This window comes from Macaca nemestrina, chromosome 2, assembly GCF_043159975.1.
Source record: "Macaca nemestrina isolate mMacNem1 chromosome 2, mMacNem.hap1, whole genome shotgun sequence".
NCBI lineage: Eukaryota > Metazoa > Chordata > Mammalia > Primates > Cercopithecidae > Macaca > Macaca nemestrina.
In genome coordinates this window covers 152,433,250-152,453,479 of record NC_092126.1, presented here as the reverse complement: position 1 = coordinate 152,453,479, position 20,230 = coordinate 152,433,250, and the positions used below count along the sequence as shown (strand labels likewise).

The 20,230-nt window shown below is 54.9% G+C and overlaps 1 protein-coding gene across 4 annotated transcripts in view; it reads right to left on the bottom strand.

The window, feature by feature from the left end:
• The window catches only part of LOC105477743 (fibulin 2), a 91,998-nt gene that overhangs the window by 58,066 nt on the left and 13,702 nt on the right, over window positions 1-20,230 (bottom strand). For all 4 annotated transcript variants that reach the window (XM_071092245.1, XM_011734441.2, XM_011734443.2 and 1 more), the window contains one exon: window positions 7,418-8,746. In XM_071092245.1, the coding sequence (XP_070948346.1) occupies window positions 7,418-8,746 (1,329 nt within the window). Of the gene's footprint in view, window positions 1-7,417; window positions 8,747-20,230 lie in introns of those variants that run through there.

The following is a 20,230-nucleotide window of genomic DNA, read 5'->3' as shown; positions in this document are numbered from 1 at the left end:
GAACTGCAATCTAAACCACGATGAGACGCTATTTCATACACACTAGGATGGCTATAACAACTGGTGAGGATGTAGAGAAACTGGAACTCTTGTGCAGTGCTGGTGGGAATGTAAAATGGTGCAGTCACTTTGGAAAACAGTCTGATAGTTCTTATTTTATTTTTTTGAGACAGAGTTTTGCTCTCGTTGCCCAGGCTGGAGTGCAACGGTGCAATTGTGGCTCACCGCAACCTCCACCTCCTAGGTTCAAGCGATTCTCCTGCCTCAGCCTCCAGAGTAGCTGGGATTACAGGCATGTGCCACCACACCCGGCTAATTTTTTATTTTTAGTAGAGACAGGGTTTCTCCAGGTTGGTCAGGCTGGTCTTGAACTTCCGACCTCAAGCGATCTGCCTGCCTCGGCCTCCCAAAGTGCTGGGATTACAGGCGTGAGCCACCGCACCCGGCCTCAGTCTGGTAGTTCTTCTAAGGGTTAAACACAGAGTTACCATGTGGCCCAGCAATGCCACTCCTAGGTATGTTCCCAAGATGAAGGAAAACATGTGTCCATAAAAAAACTTACACATGAATATGAATAGCTACATTACTCATGATACCAAAAAGTTGGAAGAACAATGTCCATCAACAGATGAACAGATTTTTGAAATGTGGTATATTCATACATTATTCAACCATGAAAAGGAATTAATGACACATGCTACCACATGAATGGACCCTGAAAACATTGTGCTAAATGAAAGAGTCACATACAAGAAACCACATAGTGCATGATTCCCAGAGAGTCCAGGGGTATCCAGAATATGCAAATCCATAGACTCAGAAGGGAAATTCCTGGCTGCCAGTGACTGGGAGAAGGAGGGAATGGAAAGTGACTGCTACAGGATGTGGGTGTCTTTCTGGAGCGATGACAATGCTCTGAGATTAGATTCTGGGGATGTCTGCACAACTCCGAATCTACTAAAACCCACTAGATTCTGATCCCTCAAAGAGGGACTTTATGGCATGCAAATAATATCTCAATAAAGTGGTTTTATTTGCATAAACCCACAGAGTTAGTTTCAAAAATTAAAATAAACCCACCACAGGCCTAGCCTTGGCCCCGGACCCTCAAGATGGGTTAGGTCCAGCTGTGAAATGCACGCATTTTGCCCAGGCAGACAAACACAGGGAGCCCCCAGCTACCAGCCACCCAGACCCACTTGTACCTCTAGGTCCCCCATGGGAACCACAAGCCCTCCTCCTCCACTGGGAGACTGGGGCCCCCCGCCACAGCCCCAAGATGAGAGTTTCTCTTCCATGAAATGGGATGTCCACGTGGAGTATCTACAGGTTGTCACAGGGTGAAACTTGCTGCTTTTGACAGATGCCCCTGAGCAGAGGGCCTGAACCCAGCCGCCAGCCAGGGCTGGTGGCAACGAGACCTGGGGAGCTGGCCTGGAGGGGCCCCCAGCAAATGCAGGGCACCTGATCCCACTCTGCCACTCCTCCTAGCCAGGGATCCTGTTAACACATAAGTTGGCCAGTGTCACTCCTCTCTGCTCAACACCCTGCTGTAGCTCTCACTTCACTCAGAGTAGAAGCCAAAGTCCTCATGGTGGCCACAGGCCTTGGACAGCCTGCCCCAGTGACCTCCCAGATCCTCTATCTCCCTTCCTCTCCGCCACTTATCTCAGCTCCACTGACCTCCTGTCCGGGCACCTTCCTGCCCTGGGGCCTTTGCACTCGCTGCTCCCTCTGCCAGGTGTCCAAGTGGCTTGCTCCTCCCCTCCTTTCAGCTCTCTGCTCAGGTCACCGCCCCAGGGAGGACTCCCCTGTCCACCCACCCTTCCTCTCACCGTGCTTTAATTTTTTTTCTTTTTTTTTTTTTTTTTTTTTTTTGAGACAGTCTCGCTCTGTCGCCCAGGTTGGAGTATGGTGGCACAATCTCGGCTCACTGCAACCTCTGCCTCCTGGGTTCAAGCGATTCTCCTGCCTCGGCCTCCTGAGTAGCTGGGATTACAGGCGCCTACCACCACGCCTGGCTAGTTTTTGTATTTTTAGTAGAGACAGGGGTTTCACCATGTTGGCCAGGCTGGTCTTGAACTCCTGACCTCAGGTGATCCATCCACCTACCTTGGCCTGCCAAGTGCTGGGATTACAAGTGTGAGCCACCACACACGGCCTCACCCTGCTTTCTCTTAGCAATACCTGACATTACAGCAGGTAACTCCCATGGACTTGTTTACTGTTTTCTTCCCCAACAGAATGTCAGCACTGTGAGGTGAGGGTGGGGACCATACCTATCATATTCTCTGCAGAGCCCAAGGGCCTCTAGCAGGCTCTGCACACAGTTGGAGTTCTACAAATATTGGGTGGATAAATGAGTAAACCGGGGGGGATCCCCCTGACCACCCTTTCTCTCAGTAATTCCTCCTCACCCTAGTTCTCCTGACATCCTCTGAGCATCCCGAACCATCTCCCCTCTGTTCCAAGCATTTGCTTACACCTGTTCCTGGCCAGCTCAGACAGCACCTCCTCTGGGAAGCCTTCCTGAATCTTTGTGCCTTTGCTCAGCCCCTCCCCCAGCTCCAGCTCTACTTTCTCCCTGTCTCCCTTCTGAGGTTTCTACAGATCTGTCCCCACAGCTGGATGCCTGTGTCTTGTTCAATCCCATATCATTTACTCTACAACCTTCATTAGGTGTCAACTGTGAGCATGTCCTGGCATCCCTGGGGAGGCAGAGATGAACGAGTATGGACTTGGTTCACAGGTTGGGGGCTGTGAGGAAGACATGCCTATGGGATATCTGGGAAGGCTTCCTGAAGGATGGGCATGAGGGGCTCTGGAGTGTCAGCAGTGTTCCCATCCACTCATTCTGCTGCCCATAGCAGTGGCCTTGGGCAAGGCTCTTAACCAGCTTGGATCCCATTTTCCCATCTCTCAAGGCCTCGCACAGCACTTGCTGGGCATGGATCACGTGCAAAGTCCATTCACATGCAACGAGGGTGAAACTGGGGTCTCTGTGGGCTCCTCCAGGCCCACCGGCTGCCACCCCTGCCAACTCTGCTTCCAACCTGCTTACGGTGGGCAGGGCACAGAACTCGCCCTCGCCAAGCACCTCCTGGGTGCCCGGCTCCTGTTTCTGTGATTTGATCCTCCCACCAAGCTGGGGAGGTAGGCTCCACTCCCTATTCTCAGTGGAGCACAGTCCAAGAGGTGTGGCTAGCAGCACCAGGTCACAGGCGAGAGGTGGCAGGCTGGGATGGGGGAGGTGGGGAGCATGCATGTTGTAGGTGGGGTATGTAATGAAGTGCACGTGTGCCAGGGAGGGCATGCAGCCAGGCTCAGGAGCGTGGTGCATACAGTGCAGCTTCCAGGGTTTCTGAAATAGAAGCAGCCCCACCCCTAGCCCCCAACCCTGCCTCTTAATGCCCAAGGCCTCTCTGGTCTGGGCTGTGGGATCCTGGAAAGCAGCTTTGTTCTCAGGAGCCCCAGTTTTCCCCTCTGCCCTGAGCTTTCTCAAATGGATTTCTGGGTACGGGCTTTGATGAGGCCTGCTGGCTGACAGGCCGCCAACTAAGTCCCCCTTATCTTGTCTGACCGCTGATCTGGCAGGGGACCCAGCACATGCAAAGGCCCAGAGACCAGAATTAGGGCAGGGACAGGCAGCTGCAGCTTTTGGTGCACAGGGAATGGAAGGTTTAAGGACCCAGTGGCAGAGGATGATTTCAAAGGGGACCCAGAAGCTCAGGCCTGGCCGGATAAACATCCATGCCCGCACCCCATCTCTCACCCTCCTGCCCACCCACGGCCCACTCGTCATCACCAATTCATGGGCTCTGGCTCTACAACCCACAGAATTTGAGTATGTGGCTTATGGTTTTGTGCCTCAGTTTTTCCATCTGTAAGCAGCAGGGAAGTCCCTGCGTCATGCGGCTGCTTTGAGGATTAAATGAGCTAATTCGTGTTCAACGCTCAGCTGAGGACTTGCTGAGTAATTAGAAATGTGACGATGATTAGTCACCATCTGTCCTCAGTCCACCCGCTGATATCTTCAACAGATATTTACAGAGCACCCTCACTGAGCCAAGGCTGCGACAGTGGGCAAGGCAGGCGCAACCTCGCCCTCGTTTAGGGTCTAATGGGGGAGGAGGGCGTTACAGAGATGTACACAGGCAGGTTTATCCCTGGTCACAGCCATGTGTATGCAGCATGGGAGGGGTGGGAGACAGAAGCCCAGCAGGTGGGGGATCGGGCTGCCCAGCTGAGCCTCCTGGACTAAGTGGGGTTTGGGCCTTAGAGCCCCTGGCTGCTGTTGTTGGGGGAAGCCTTGAGGGATCTAAATGATGGAGGAGCCCTTGGTGAGGAGAAGCTGGGGAGGTGGCTTTGCCCTGCTCAGCCCTGGGCCCTGCAGAAAGAGAGGTAATGGGGCCGGAAGTGACCCCTCCAGCCACGTTGCCATGGCAGCCCTGGGGCCTAAAGAAGGGGTTTCCAGCCAGTGCCCCAGGCCTGGCTGGGCTGGGGGTCCTGTCTTTGAGCTGGAGCCCTGCCAGGGATCCAGACTGCCTCGGCCAGGACGTCCCTGCCTCTGAGCATGTCCAGATGTGGCCTAATGGAAGCCACATGCCCAGCTCCCTGGGCTGGGGAGAAGGAGTCTGACGTCTGTTGTCACTCAAGGGGCTTTGTGAGGGCGGCTTTTCCTGCAGGGCTGGCACAATGGAGGACCACATGGAGGAACCCTGGGGCAGGGTGGCCCTCAGGAGGTTGGAGGTTCCCAGAGCAGCTGGGGAAAGCCCCTGACCTGCAGAAGGCCTCAGCACAGCCTGTGGTCCCAGGAATGCACGGCAGGAAAGGGGCCCCTTCCTCGGGGCCTTACACAAGCAGGTTCTGCAGGGCAGGAGTATCTGAATGCCGTGATGCTCTGGCTAACAGGGAGACGCTAAAACTCAAATGACTGCTGCTGTCGACTGCAGACATCCCTCAACACTGTGACTCTGTTAGGCACCGTGCTCAGCACTCTGTGATTACCGAGCCCCGTACTCCTCACAACAGCCCTCTTAGTTTACAGGAGTAGAGAGTGGGCTACAGGGAGCTCAGGCCACCGCCTGTGGACACAAGGGCAGAAAGTGGTGGAAGCAGGCTTCTCTTCTGCCTTCTTCAGCTCTTCACCCTCTGACAGTTGTTTCTTTTTTTGTTTTGTTTTTGTTTTTGTTTTTGAGTTTCACTCTTGTCACCTAGGCTGGAGTGCAATAGCACGATCTTGGTTCATGCAACCTCTGCCTTCCAGGTGGTGATTCTCCTGCTTCAGCCTCCCAAGTAGATGGGATGGCAGGCGCCTGCCACCACGCCAGACTAATTTTGTATTTTTAGTAGAGATGGGGTTTCACCAAGTTGCCCAGGCTGGTCTCGAACTCCTGACTTCAGGTGATCCACCCACCTCGGCCTCCCAAAGTGCTGGGATTACAGGCGTGAGCCACCACACCTGGCCCACCCTCTGACAGTGGTTTTTGAGTGCCCAGCATGTGCACAGGAGCCGGACAGATGCTCAATGTACAGGTTGGGCAAAACCCAGCAGAGACCCTGCCCTTGAGGAGCCTGGGTCTTTGACGGGGAGATAAGGACCCCAGCAGTCACAGAGGTGTGATGTTCTGAGCAGTGATATGAGCTGAGGAGTGAAGTGGTGAGCCTCACTCAGGGGATCTGACTCCTCCTGGGGGTCAGGGAAGGCTCCCTGGAGGGAGCCTTGAGCTTCCACTTGAGCTGCAATGTGGAGGATGAGGTGGTTAAGTGGGCAGTGGTGAGAAGGGGGTGCTCCAGGCAGGGGAAACAGCACATGTAAAGGCTCTGTAGCCAGAGGGAATTGACCTTGATTGAAAGGAAGCTCTGACTGTTGTGAGAAGAGGCTGGGGAGGGGCAGGAGGGAGCCATATAGGGCAGAGGATGGCATGATCTGATATGTGTTCGAGGCGCTCCCTCCAGGTGCGGAGCTGTCCCGTCTCACACTGAGGGAACGCTGGGCCTTTCCAATGTCCACGGGTCTGTGAAGCCCCCAGATTGCCCAGGCTGTGGCAGCACAGGGTTATCTGCCCAGATTAACCTGTTTGCTAGAGGACTCCTGAAGCCTCTCCTCTCCAGTGTGGGCCCGCAGGGGTTTCAAACATGGGTGGGGTCTTAGGAGCATCACCCCAGGGTCCCATGGAAGCTAGACCAGGTTTCCGGATCTGCAAGCCCCCAGCTGATGCGACAGAATCATCCCCTGCAGAAGTTCAAGGCTCCTAAAGTGAGCAGGAAGGGGTCAGCCTCATGGGGGCTGTGGCCCCTGTTTAGCAGCAGAGCCCTTTGAGGATGGCTCTTAGGTAGGCTCAGCGGACCCTTCCCCTCCTCACCACAGCCCATGGGGTCTTCTAATGGGGTGTCTGACTGTGCTGGGCTACGGAGGACCTGCTGGGAGCAGGCATGGACAGGCAGGAAGAGGCCTGGGCTGCCTACCAGCCTCTGCACAGCCTCGGGCCGGTCCCCATCTGAAGCCTGGGTGCCCTGGTCCTGGCTGCCTGCTCTGATGTGCCCAATGGAGTGTGTTGAACTCTGTGTCACGTGGCTTGGAGGATATAGGATATACGGTCAGGCTCCAGGGCCTTCCAGGACCACTGCTCACTGGTTGTGTGACCTGAGCCTCCAGCACCACCGCAAACCCCAGTTGCCTCGCTGGTGAAACAGCGTACATGGTTGTAAGCACTCGGTGCTGCTGGAAGGACTGACGGGAAGCTGCCTGCCCAGCTTGGAGAGGGGCCTCCATGGAGTGAGGGTACAGCTGGTGTGGCCCCACCAACTCCACTGGCCCAGCACGGCCAGCGGCCCTGCTCAAATGGCCCACCCACCTTGCCTCTGTCCACGAGTTCACTTCCTTCTACAACACATACTTATGAGGTTAGAATTTGTTGCAGACACTTAGAAATGGGAAGACGTCACATAAAATTCAGCTTTCTGGCTGACATTTGTTGAAAAATTGGCAGAGGTGGCCATGCTAGGCTCCTAGGTCACAGGCCAGCCACCAGGGCAGCTGAGACCGCCCTTCACATTTCCTGCCAGGGCACGCGGGGGCCTACCGGGCTGAGGCAGGAACCCTTCTCAGGGCGCCCAGCTCTGAAGATGTGCACCTTCTGGACCCTTGACCACAACCACAGCCCTACCAGAGGGCCCAGCACCTCCCACAACAGGAACCCCACTCCCACCCACCACCCCATCCCAAGAGCTGGGCCTGGGAGAAGGTGCACTCTCACAGCCTCCTGCCCACATCAAGGGCCTAGGCTGGCCGCCCTAGGCCTGGCCCCACAGATCCAGCATGCCCAGTCCCAGGCAGAGACCTGGGGCAGTGGCCAGAGCCCGAGGCTGCCCTTCCCACACAAAGTGCCCTGAAGGAACCAGGACAGGGTCTTACCTTCAGGGCTGCTTCTGGGGACAGAATGGACAGAGTTGGGGTCTATGTCCTCCTCCACGTGGGAATGGGGCAGAACTTGCGGTTTCCTGGGCACTTCCCGGGTGGGTGGGATCCAGGCTGCATCAGGCAGTGGTGTGGACAGGATGGTGTGGGGGCTGGGCTTGACTGGGTCCCTGGGAGAACCAGGCATGGCCTGAGTCGGGATGAGAGCGGCTTTGCCCGGGCCCGGTGCAGGCGTCATGCCTTCCAGCCCACTGCTGCGGGACGTGGCTTGGGCATCCGGGATAAGGTTCTCTTCGGGCCTTGCCCCGGCTTCTGCCCTCTCCTCCTGGATGGGAAGACTGGGTCCAGCTGGGGCTGTAGTGGGCAGCCCATCCAGCCCCCTGTGGCCACCTGCTGCCAGCTGCTCGGTGACAGCCATTTCCTCTCTCTCCTCCTCCTCCTCTTCTTCTTCCTCACTGTCCTCGGTCACTCTCCTAGCTTTGGCCTGCACTGGAGCTGGGGGACCCAGGGCAGCGGCTGCTGTCGGCCTGGGGAGGGCAGCTGGCCAGGGGGGTGCCTGGATGGTGGACAGTGGCTGACTCCCGCCTCCCAGAGCAGCTGGGGGGCCCCCTGCACCTGCCTGGACTGCACCCGCCTGGACCTCACCCCCCAGGGCTGCTGCTGCTTCCACCTCAGCCACCTCCTGGTCATAGCTGTAGGGGTCTTCGTAGTGTCGCTCGGGGTCACCCTCCTCGGCATCTGAGAAGTTCCCGTGGCAACCAGGGAGCTGGTAGCAGATGAGCTCTCCGCCGGCGTCAGGGCAGTGGCAGGCCCGGCAGGGCGGCAGGTGAACAGTGTGGCCAGCTGCATACTTGCGGCCCGCGTGGATGCAGCCCACCTGGCCGCACTGTGGGCAGCTGTCAGCCACCACTACAGCCTCGATGCAGTTGGGCGGCAGCTCCGGGCACAGCATGAACTGGCAGCTGATCTTGCCGCCGCCTGGTGGGCAGGTGCATTCAGTGCTGCCAAAGTCCACAAAATAGGACTGACCGGCAGGCACGCGACCACGCACGAAGCCACCCTGCAGGCAGTCGTAGTACTGGTAGCCCTCGCAGGCACAGCCCTGCTGCACACACGTGGCGCAGCAGGCACCCGGCTCCAGCGCCTCCTCAATGCAGTTCTCCAGCGGCGGGCACTCCACGCCCGTGCAGTCCTGCCGAGGGGCAGCTGCGGCCACGCTGGGGCCCAGGGCCAGGGCCAGGCCTAGTGCAAGCCAGGCTCCTGCAGGCTCCCAGAGCAGCACCATGGTCCAGGCCAGCCCAGGACGGTCCCCTCTCCTGCAAGACCCTGGGGGAATCGGAAAGGAAGCCTGTCAGTACTGGGTGTGCGCACACAGAGTGCACACCGGCACACACATGGGCAGGGGGCCCAGCCTCAGCCACCTCACACGCATGCCCTCATCCCCAGGAGCACACTAAGGACTGCCTCCCCCCCACACACAGGCTCTGCCACACGTGGGGCAGATCACAGACAAATGAGTATGCAGTCACTGGCTGCCACAGGTGTTGACCTGGAGTTGCTGACAGCCCTACGTGTGTTTGCTGGGCCACTCAACCCTCCACCCTCACCTGCATTCTGAGGCAGACCCTCTGAGTGAGTCCTCATGCCCACACACACACGCATGCACAGCCCCACACCCACTCGGTCGCACTCACCAGGGCACATTAAGCAACATGCCCCAAAACCCTCCACGCAGACACACACACTGTCTCACCCACAGCATGCCCGTGTGCCAGTACACACCCTGGGCAGCCTCACACACACAGTCCCATGCACACACCCGACCAATCCCTGCCCAGATCCCTGACTCAGTCCCCAGCCACGAACCACAGCTGCTGGCCAGAAAATATGGTCAGTGGGAAATGCTGGGCAAGAACGAGACCCCCACTATAGCCCCAGCCCGCAGACCCTAGGACTCAGGAACACCCCTGTGAGACCCCCGGGACTGCAGGCTTAGCCCCAGGGGATGCTCCTGTCCCCCTCCCCAGTAGCACTGGCAAATGCATCCTGATGCCTTGCTGTCCCTAACACCCCACCAACTCCCCCAGTCATGTCCATTCTCCCCGCAATCCATCTCCACTCCCTCCCCACGGTCTCTACCCTTCCTTCCGTCTCTAGGCCCTGTCTCCGCTCCAGCCTCACCTCCGGTCTGCACTGGAACAGCCCCGCCACCTCTCTGCCCACCCTGACTCCACTCCTCCCCTTTCCCAGGGAACCCAGTCTGGTCTGATGGCAGCTGGCCCCAACGTGCCACAGCCCCACAGCCTGCCCCAGTTTCCCATGGTCAGCAAGGAAAGGTCTGGATTCCCAGCTGAGCCTGGCATTCAAGGCCCTACAGGAGCCATCCCAACCTGACCCTCCCATGGGCCCTTAGGCCTGAACTTCCCCAAGGGATCTCTTCTCTCATCTTGCACAAGCCACTCAAATGCCACCTTTTCACCAATCCTCATGCCTCCTCCCTCCTCCACCCTGGCCCAAGTCCCTGGTGCCTGTAGCTCCACTTGTGACCCAGTGGCCATGCCTGCCTCTTCTAGACAGCTTGCTCCCCAAAGTCACAGGCAAGAGCTCCTTCTCCGACTCCTAGCCTAAAGCCCAGCCCCACAGGGCAGTGACAGAGGGACAATGGGGCTCATCGCCACAGCAGTGGTCCCCAGGCTGGCCCCATCTCTGAAGGAACACCTCCTCTGTGCCCAGCCCCTCTAGGAACTGGGGGTTTATCAGCCAGCAAGACAGGTTCCCAGCATCCTCCCAGCACTGACACCCTCAGAGGTGGAGGGGCAGATAATAAACCCAAGAGCAGATCTGTAGAGAACTGAACGCCAGGCAGGCACAAGCCCCATGATGAAATAAACGAAGGGAATCAAGGAGACGCGGCAGTGTCCGTGGCAGTGTCAGGGGAGCCTGCGTCAGCCTGGTGGAAGAGGAGGGCTTCTCTGAGGAGGGCGTCAGGCAGGGAATGGCAGGGCCAAGGGGTTGAGGCCAGACCAGCAGCAGGCAGGTGAGGGACAGAGAGGGCCGCTCGGCCTGCTGTGAGGGCCTCTGGGTGTGCCTGCAAGTGCTAGAGCCTGGGACTCTCCAGTGCAAGGGACCCACCCAGCTGCCTACTGCAGGGGAGCCAGCAGGGAGCAGGTGAGAGCGCCCAGGGCAGTGAGCGAAGACAGCAGGAGTCAGTGGCACAGGGGATCTATTCTGAAGGTAGGACCCACAGGATTTGCTGATGGATAGGATGCAGTGGACAGAAGAGAGAAGTCCAGGAGCGCCTGGAAGAGGGAGCTGTGTGACTGAGGCAGGGAAGGCTGCGGTGGAGGTCCATGGACGGGCGGGGAGATAGAAGCCCATGCCCAGACCAGGTTCAGGGCCAGGGGAGTACCACAGAGCCTTTGGGGCCTTGAGGGCTGACGCCCCTGCCCTCACACTGAGATGCCACCTCAGGAGACTGGAGGACTCTGTAAAGCCACTGACATTAGGAGTGGGCCCCTGGGAGAATCAGGGCCTTTAATCCCAGTCAGCAAAAGCAAGGGCCCTCCAGACTGCAAGGGAGAGGTCCTCAGGTCCACTCTCAACAGTTCCTTTCTGTGTTTGTTTTTAGAGGCAGGGTCTCACTCTGTTGTCCAGGCTAGAGCACAGTTGTGTGATCATAGCTCATTGCAGCCTCAACCTCCCGAGCTCAAGCCATCTTCCCACCTCAGCCTTCTGAGTAGGTGGAACTACAGGTACACGCCACTACACCCAGCTAATTTTTTTCTTTAACAGGGGTCTCACTGTGTTGCCCAGGTTGGTCTTGAACTCTTGACTTCAAGTGATCCTCCCACCTCAGCTTCCTACAGTGCTGGGATTACAGGCATGAGCCACCGTGCCAGCTGACAGTGCCTTTTAGGAAAGAAAATCTTTGGCCAGGCGAGGTGGCTCACGCCTGTAATCCCAGCACTTGGGAGGCCAAGACAGGTGGACCACTTGAGGTCAGGAGTTCGACACCTGGTCAACATGGTGAAACCCAATCTCTACCAGAAATATAAAAATTAGCTAGGCATGATGGCACACACCTGTAATCCCAGCAACTCGGGAGGCTGAGGCAGAAGAACTGCTTGAACCCCGGAGGTGGAGCTTACAGTGAGTCGAGATCGTGCCACTGCACTCCATCCTGGACAACAGAGACCCCGTCTCAAAACAAAAGGAAATCTTTGGTGAACTGAGACCCAAGCTCCCTGCCCTCCTGCCTTCCAGTGCATCACACACCTAGGTATGAACATTGCGTCCTGAGAGGACAGTACCCTGGCCACAGGACACAGGGCTGTCCTAGAACTTCTTCCAGAGGAACTTCCTGCCCAGCCCACCCTGCCCCACCACCTGGTCCACCAAGTCTGTCCCCTTGCTCTGCTCACTGGCACAGCCCCCAGGGTGGCCTGGCCCCTCGGCCTCCTGGGTGCCCGGCATCACATTCTGTCCATGCTCAAGCAATCCCAAACCTCAGGCTTGCCCATCTCCCCACTCCAGGCCCAGGGCAATCATAAAGAACATCAGGCCCAAGCCTGACTCTACATTCTCCACATCTACTGCGCAACCCTAGGCATGGCCCTTGCCCTCCGTGAGCCCTGGTTCTGCATCCACACAGTGAACATGTTCCACCACACCTCAGGTCATGGTCGGGGGCCCACCAGCATTCTCTGGCCCACAAGTGCATTGTGTTTGGCCCACATAGTGGGTTTCTCATTTTAAATTGGTTACCAGCATGCATAAATTGAAAACGTTCACATAAAAATTCAGGTTTCCAACTCCTGTTTCAAGCCACAGAGCTCTGGCCACCCTGAGATATCACATGGGGTGTGAGCTCCCAGGTTCCCCATGTCGTCTGGGCCCCCCAAATGCATGCAGCTCAGAGTACCCTGGTGCTGCCTGAAGGTTGTCCACTCAGGAGGGGAAAGGACTATCTGGGATGTGTGGAGAGGGAGTGGCCCACGTGGGGTGGCTCACCTGGGAGAAAAGCAGACCCCACTGTCCTCACACCTCCACAGTTGTTCCCAATGGAGCGTGTATGTGTGGGGCGGGAGGTGGGGGCATGGAAGAGATGGCAGATGTCAGCTTCAAGTGGAGAACGCTCCCTCCAGGGCAGGGACAGACCAGGCTGCTGGGCAGGAGGGAGCTCCCTATCACCGGAAATAAGCAAGCAGGGCTGGGGACACTCGTACAAGAGAGAAGTAGGAGGGCACAGTCTCTACACTGCAGGGTCACAGAATCAAACATGCCCCTCCTGGGAGCTCCAACTGAGTTTACTCACAGCCCCAGCCTCTGCAGACAGCCCCCACCCCTCACCAACGTGAAAAGAGAAACCCCTGGAGATGGGGTGGGGAAGGAGGCCTGACCTCCCAGTGGGGGGCAGTCCCAGCAGTCAGAGCCCGGCCAGCAAACAAAGCCCCTGGGACAGAATGTGGTGGCCTGCCAGGCAGTCACACTACAGCAAGCCAGCCCTCCCGGGTGGGGACGCAGAAACCAGCAAGATGCAAAGTAAAACCACTGCAGTCTCTCCCTTGCACCCATCAGGAAGGCAAACACTAGCAGAGTGGTGTTATTATCATTCTTATGCCACCGGCCGAAGTGTCACCTGGAGCAACCTCTCTGCAAGGTAGTACTCATGGGAGAATTCAGCACATGCACTCCATGACCCTGTGCTTCTGACGCCCAGTGTGCGACTCAGAGAAGGCTGTACCGGGTCCACATGGCCCTGGTGGTCACCGGGCTGCCATCTGGGGACCGGAAAGGTTGGCAGGTGGAGGACACCAGGCCAGTCACTGTCCAGGCTGGCCTCAGGCTGTACCCCTAGGAGGGGTGAGGGTTGGCAACTGTTGGCATTTTTAAAAGATGAATGCTTTACATATCATCATGTGTGTAATATAAATCATGGCATTAAAAAATAGGCAGGAAACAGGATCTTGCTCTGCCGCCCAGGCTAGTCTCAAACTCCTAGGCTCAAGCAATCGCCCTGTCTCCTCTCCCAGAGTGCTGGGATCACAAGCGTGTGATCACAAGCTGGGATCACAAATACAGAGGAATGCGCCTAGCCATTCCTCTGTATTTGGCAGCCCATTCTTCATAGGAAGAGCCAAAACGACAATGGGCATTTAGGTGACAATGAGGATGTCAAGCTACTATGAAGTGGCACTCAGCACTTAGCATCTGGGAGTGCATCCAGCACTGTGAGCAAGGCTTTGCTGCTGGAGTGGAGACACAGAGCAGGCTCCAGACAGGACCAGCGGTGGGTGGGGCTACCACAGCTTTGGTCTTTGTTGATCAAATCCCTGCTGTGGGTTGGGGGACCAGGGTATTCTAAAGTGGCAGCAGGGTTCACACCTGGGGTGACGTACTCAGGGCCATCACTTGAACGTGCACAGGGCAGTGTGGGAGCGGGGAGACATTCAGCCAGGGTCTTCCCCAGGGAGTGTCCAGCAGGGACAGGTGACTCAGCACACAGTGTGAGCCCCCTGGAGACCTGCCCCGTCCCCACAAGGCACCTGGTGCAGTCAGAATGGGGAGGGAGGGCTCTGGCACATCAGAGGCAGAAGTGCCTCAGGATGTGGCTCAGGCCCCAGCTGCCTCTCTCACCTGGCCACAAGCTCTTCACTCTGCTATCCAGGGAAGGGCCCCAACCTACCACAAAAACAAACACACATCCTATAGTAAAGCGACACTGCTTCCTTAGATAAATTAACCTCCACATTCATCCACAGCAGGCCCCAGATGAAACCTCTCTGGGCTGGCAAGGACAATGGAAGGTCAAGGCCAACTGGGGGGGACATCTCCAGTGCCGCCACTGTGGAAAGTGGGGTCCCACCTTAGTGGCTACACAGGCCACAGGATATGACACTGGATCAGGAAGGAAAGGTCTTCTCGCCTCCAGTTCTGACCCTTCTGGCTCTGATGAGATCCAGCAAATACAGATCTGGGATGTGCACAGGCATTTCAGAGAAATGCTAGAAAACTGTCTAGCATTTAAAGATGTCCTGTACAGTATTTAGGATACATCCGTCACTTATCTGAAATTCCAACTTAACTGGGCAACCTCCATTTGATCAGGCAACTATAGATAAGAACGAAGTCTCAGGTTGGTGCCGGTATGGCTTTAAAATTTTTTAAATATTTGCAGGGGATCTCTTTTAAAAACTAATAAGCAGCTATATCAAAAGACTGGGACTTGCAAACAGCTGAGGATGACAGCAGGGAAATAAACACACAACACACTCACAGACAAGACAGTGACAAAGAAACCCGGAATCAGTACCACCTGGCCCACTGGCTCCGCCCACACAGCTGCCCCCGGGCCCAAGTCCAAGCAGAGAGCAGGCACAAACCAGACCCCCAGCCTGTCCACACACAGATGCGTTTGTGGGGCCCACACGGTGCTTTTTAAATTAGCTGCCAATATTATCCACTGATAATTAATTCAAGATGATAACTAATGTCAGGACATCTGACAATGAAGCTGTGGGGCCCAGCAACAGGGCTTCCCTGGACTAATTGGGATCCACACTCCCTTCCCACTGGCATCATTGGGCTCCCTGGGTCATCTCTACCAGCCTGAACACTCCAAGGCCAGAGCGTCTCTTGACCACACCAGGAGGAGAGAGGCCTGGATGAGGTGGGAGCTCCTGCCCCTCCAACCATCCCGCCCCAGGGTCGCCTCCAGAATAGCTTGGTTTCCTAGATTAGGACCTTCCTCTTCTGTATGTGGTAGATGCTGGGAGTTCTCGCCCTCTTCCAAGGAGACCACCCCTAGCCACATGGTGTAGTCAGCCTCAGTAGGTCAGCTGCGTCAGAGTCCAACCCAACACCCACAGTAATGCAAGACCCACAGTGCTCAGAGGGATATGTGAGCTGCACCCTGTCTTAGACTGGGCTCCGCAGAAGCAGAGTCCGAGGCAGGGACGCTTGAGGGCATGTTCTGTCGGGGGAGAGCTCTCAGGAGAAGGGCAAAGGAAAGCAGGCAGAGCCAGGGGGAGCTGGGCAAGGCTGCATCTCAGCTGGAGTCCAGAGACCCACGAGAAGCCATGCAGTGTGGGGGGCGCCCCGGTCTCATCCCACTCAGAGGCATGTCAGTCACTGGCCAAAGACCATGGAGAGTGACCTCCCAGGCACCTCATGGGGAAGTGACACCTGCCAGCAAAGGGCAGGTGGCTGGAGAAGGCACAGGTGTGAGCCATCAGCAGCCAGCACCTGTGGCCACTGGGAGACACGTGCACCACCAGGTGAGAGACCTGGGTGGGCACCCACAGTGGCCATGGAGTTTACTGAGCACAGACACACAGACACACAGACACACAGACACACACTAGGCAGAGGCAGGCAAGACAGCCTGGTCCTAGAAACTGTCCAAAAATCTACCCTTAATTTATAAGTGGGCCTGAGACCACCTGAGGCCCAGAAAGTAATTTTTTTTAAAATAATATTGGCACATCCAAGTTCACTACACTGTTATTCATGATATACTCGAGTGACACGGATCAACCCAAGTGACCATCAATGGATGGATGGATAAACAAAATATTCCATACAATGGAACACTATCAGCCTTAACAGGAGGGGCATTCTGACCCACGCTGCAACACAGATGAACCCTGAGGACACCATGCTAGGTGAATAAGCCAGATACCAAAGGACAAATCCTGTGTGATTCCAGTCATCAAATTCAGAGACAGAAAGTAGAATGGTGGGTCCAGGGACTGGAGGTGGGAAGCAGGAGGAGTTTCTGCTTAATGAGAACAGAGTTTCTGTTCAGGATAATGAAAAAGTTCTGCAAATAGATAGTGGTAATGGTTGCACAACAATGTGAATTTCCATAATGCCACTGAGCTGTGCACTTAAAAAGGTTAAAATGGTAAATTTCAGCCAGGCACAGCCTGCAATTCCAGCACTTTGGGAGGCCAAGGTGGGCAGATCACAAGGTCAGGAGATCGAGGCCATCCTGGCCAACATGGTAAAACCCCGTCTCTACTAAAAATACAAAAACTAGCCAAGTGTGGTGGCATGTACCTATAATTCCAGCTACTCGGGAGGCTGAGTCATGAGAATTGCTTGAACCCAGGAGGTGGAGGTTGCTGTGAGCCAAGATCGCTCCACTGTACTCCAGCCTGGGCAACAGAGCAAGACTCCATCAGAAAAAAAAAAAAAAGTAAACTTCATGTTACATATATTTTACCAAAATAAAAGACAATAATCACACACATGCACTGCAGAGCCAAACGTAAATAAAGAAAGAATAGGGAGAAGAAAAGGAAGAAGAACTGCACTGAAGATGGACAGGAAATAAGGGCTGCTCCTGAGACCTCCCCTTAGCAGTATGCTTCCTGGCAGCCAAGGCCAAAAGGGAAATTAGAGGGTGACCTGGTGCTCCTTCTCTGATAAGAGGAAGTCATCTAGTTCACTAGGGAAAAATAAACTTGTTCTTGGCACAAAGCATTAAGCAGGAATTTTAGCAGTTAATCAAGTTCGTGTCTAACTATCACTTCCTCAGTGCCAACACAATGCCAATCACTGGACTGCGAGTTTCCAGGGATATTTATTTTCCTTAACCATTTAACACCTACAAATGAGGAAACTGAGGCCCAGACAGAGTAAATGATCTGTCCAAGGCCACATAAATCGTAAAAGCTGTGGGGATTTGAACAGGTCTGTCTGGCCGAGAAAGTAGAGCTAGAGTCCTTTAGTTTGCAGCTATTCATCAAACAGTTGCTACCGGCCAGCCCACTGCAGATGCTGGGATATGGCAGTGAACAAGACGAGAGAAAGTCCTACCCGCATGCAGCCAACATTCTGATGGGGGGAAGAAATGAGGCCGTTGCGACAGAGACAGACTGCATGCTCCTTTGGCAATAATGGTCAAACGAGGAGGCCTCGGAGGCAACATTTCAGCCAACACCTACTTGGTGGTATCATGTAAAAATGTGGTGGCCATGCAAAGATCTGGGGAACGGTATTCCAAGCAGCACTAACAGTATGTGCAAATGCCCTGAGGCAGGAGCCAGCCTGACACACTGCAGCTGGCACGCAGCGAACAAGGAAGAGAGTGGTCGCTGGGAAGCGAGCAGCGCAAAGAAAAATGATAGAGGTTAGGGAGGGGGACATGCACATCAAGGAAAAAGAGATGCCAAGGAGGGGGCATTCAGTCAGTCACTGCATCCAGGGCCCAGGGACCTTGGCAAAACATCTGGTACATTTAGTGGATGTTGTCCCAACAGAGTGGCAGGGCCACCACTAGGTCACAGCACACTGGGAATTGAAGAACAAACTGTAGACACCCCTTTTGAGAAATCTGAGACAGATTCCAGTCATATAAAGTACAAAACCTGGTAAAATCTTAGCTATATCATTCAGGGACTGCAAATGTAGGAACCAGAACTAGAAAGTCAAGCAGGAGTTGTCACCCTCAAAGTCTAGCGGCCAGTAAGGGAAATCGGAGGACCTATGGGGGCAGGCAGTGTCCTCTTGCTCTGCCCAGGTGGTGGTTATCCAAGAATTTCCTCTACCACCCTATACTGACTTTTAGGTACTCTTTTGTATGTGTGTGTTTTCTTCCCCTTCAAAGAAACTTTGTATCTAGCTAGCTGGGAGGCTGAGGTGGGAGGATTACTTGAGCCCAGGAGTTGGAGGCTGCATTGAGCTATAATCACACCACTGCACTCCAGTCTGGGTGACAGAGCAAAACCCCATAACTAAAAGATAGAGAAATTTTTTAAAAAAAATTAAAAAGTACCATTGCAGTAATCCAGAAAAAGGAAACAAAAGCCAGAGAAGGTATTGGCAGGAGAAACGGAAAGAAGGGGAGTGATTTGAAATTCACAAATTATCAAAGCAAAGTAATCAAGTTGGCTTCAATCTTGAAAACTACAGTTGCCTTCATTTCCTCATGGGCAAATGTCTTAATAATAGCATGATGTACAAAAAGACCAGAAGCTTGGCTGCGAGGAAAGGGCTACCGGGCCAGGAGGATGAGGAGAGGTCTGTGGTCCTTTCTGTTGAGCAGGTGAGGCTGGATGGGTGGTGTGAGACCCCCAAGGAGGAGGAGGGAGACGGCAGGTCCAGGGCAAGCCCTGCATGTGAAGTACAGACCAAGCCGTGGGCCGCAGGTGGGGCTTAGGGTGCCAGGTGTCCCGTGCTCCTCACACGCTCACTGGTTACTGGGGCCTTCCTTCAACAGGGTGAGCTCATGAGAACCCTGGGAAAAATAATCCTTCAAGTGGAACAGCCAGGGTTTTCTCTCCTCCCTTCCCTCTCCTCCCTAAAACAAGAAAAAACAAGAAATGAATAAAAAGCTCCTTCAATTTTAGGTAAGAGCTGACCCTACATACACAATCACTAATCTCATTACCAACATAAGCAGGTGAAAAATTACAAAGATTAATGTCCGTGACTTTTAATCAACCTTTGAGAAAAGAAAATGTTGCTTTTGGCATTGAAGAGAGCTGGTATTTTCCTTCCCCACAAGTTACTCCTCTGCAAAGAGGAAACGCTCCCAGGGTGGGAGCGATGAGAAATGAGGCTGCCCACGGCCAAGGCTGAGCTCACCGCCCTCCCCACCTGGCGCTCCACACACCCTCCACCCGACCCTAAAAGGAGGCACACCCTTGCCCCTCCTGGGGTGGGGGGAGTCCTAAGATCCCCAGGCATCCTCCACGTGGTCTGCCCCTGGACCGAGATCCTGCCTCCAGGGACCGCTCATCACCTCTCATCCCTGCTCCAAACCCTGAATGGTTCTCTATCAGCTCTGGCCCGCCAGAGAAAGTGAAAAAAGCTATGGATAACACACACCCAGCTCCACCAAAAAAAGGCCCATAATGAACCAAGCTCTGCAGCGACGCCGGGTGGTTTCTGACCACCTGGCACATATTCAGCCTCTTTCCAAGAACAGCCCCTAGATTTCATTCTGTGCCCCCATCACCCTGCTGGAGCTCCAATCAGCACTTCCCATTCCCCCTCGAAACAGTGCCTAACTCAGAGATGGACACCAGCACAATTACAGCCTATAAGACCCACCTCAGGTGAAACACTGGGCAAATGGCTTCTCTCTTTCCTACTGTATTAAAGATGATTTAACATCAAGGGTACCTGAAGCCATCTTGTCATCAAGTGGAGACCGTCAGAGGCTGGCACCTGCTCATAAAACACATAAAAGCCAAGAAATCCAACAAAGAGAAACAGGGTTATAGGGATCACTGCCCGGCACCTGGATCCAGCTGTGCCTGAAGCTAACTGAAAAGCTGAACTTCACAATGATCTGAACTACTCTTGATTAAGCTAACTTGGACCAGGTTTTCTGTCCCTTGCAACCAAAAGCCTTAATAGACACATGGGCACATACCTAAAACTGCTGTGTGAGGGAGTTTCATAGACTCCCTGGAGTCCACTCACAGACCCCTGGCTGAAGATCTGTGGCCCAAAGATAAAGAAAAAGCTCCTAACGGAGACATTCAAAGCCCTTCACCATCTAACCCCACCTAGCTTTCCTAACCCATTCCCCTCTGTTGTCTTCCACACACCCAACCCCTGCTAAACTGGAAAACGCTCTCTGGTTCCCAACCCCCCATCTTTCTCTTATCATTAGCTCAACCTGCGATGCCCTCTCTCCTGAAACTCTCCTAGAACCTGAACACCCAAATCCCACCCCATGCTTTAAGGCCAAGCCCTGAGGGTGGGGTATGTAGGTAGATGGATGGGTGGGTGGATGGATGGATGGCTAAAAAAGTGGGTGGGTGGGTGGGTGGGTGGATGGGTGGGTGAGTGAAC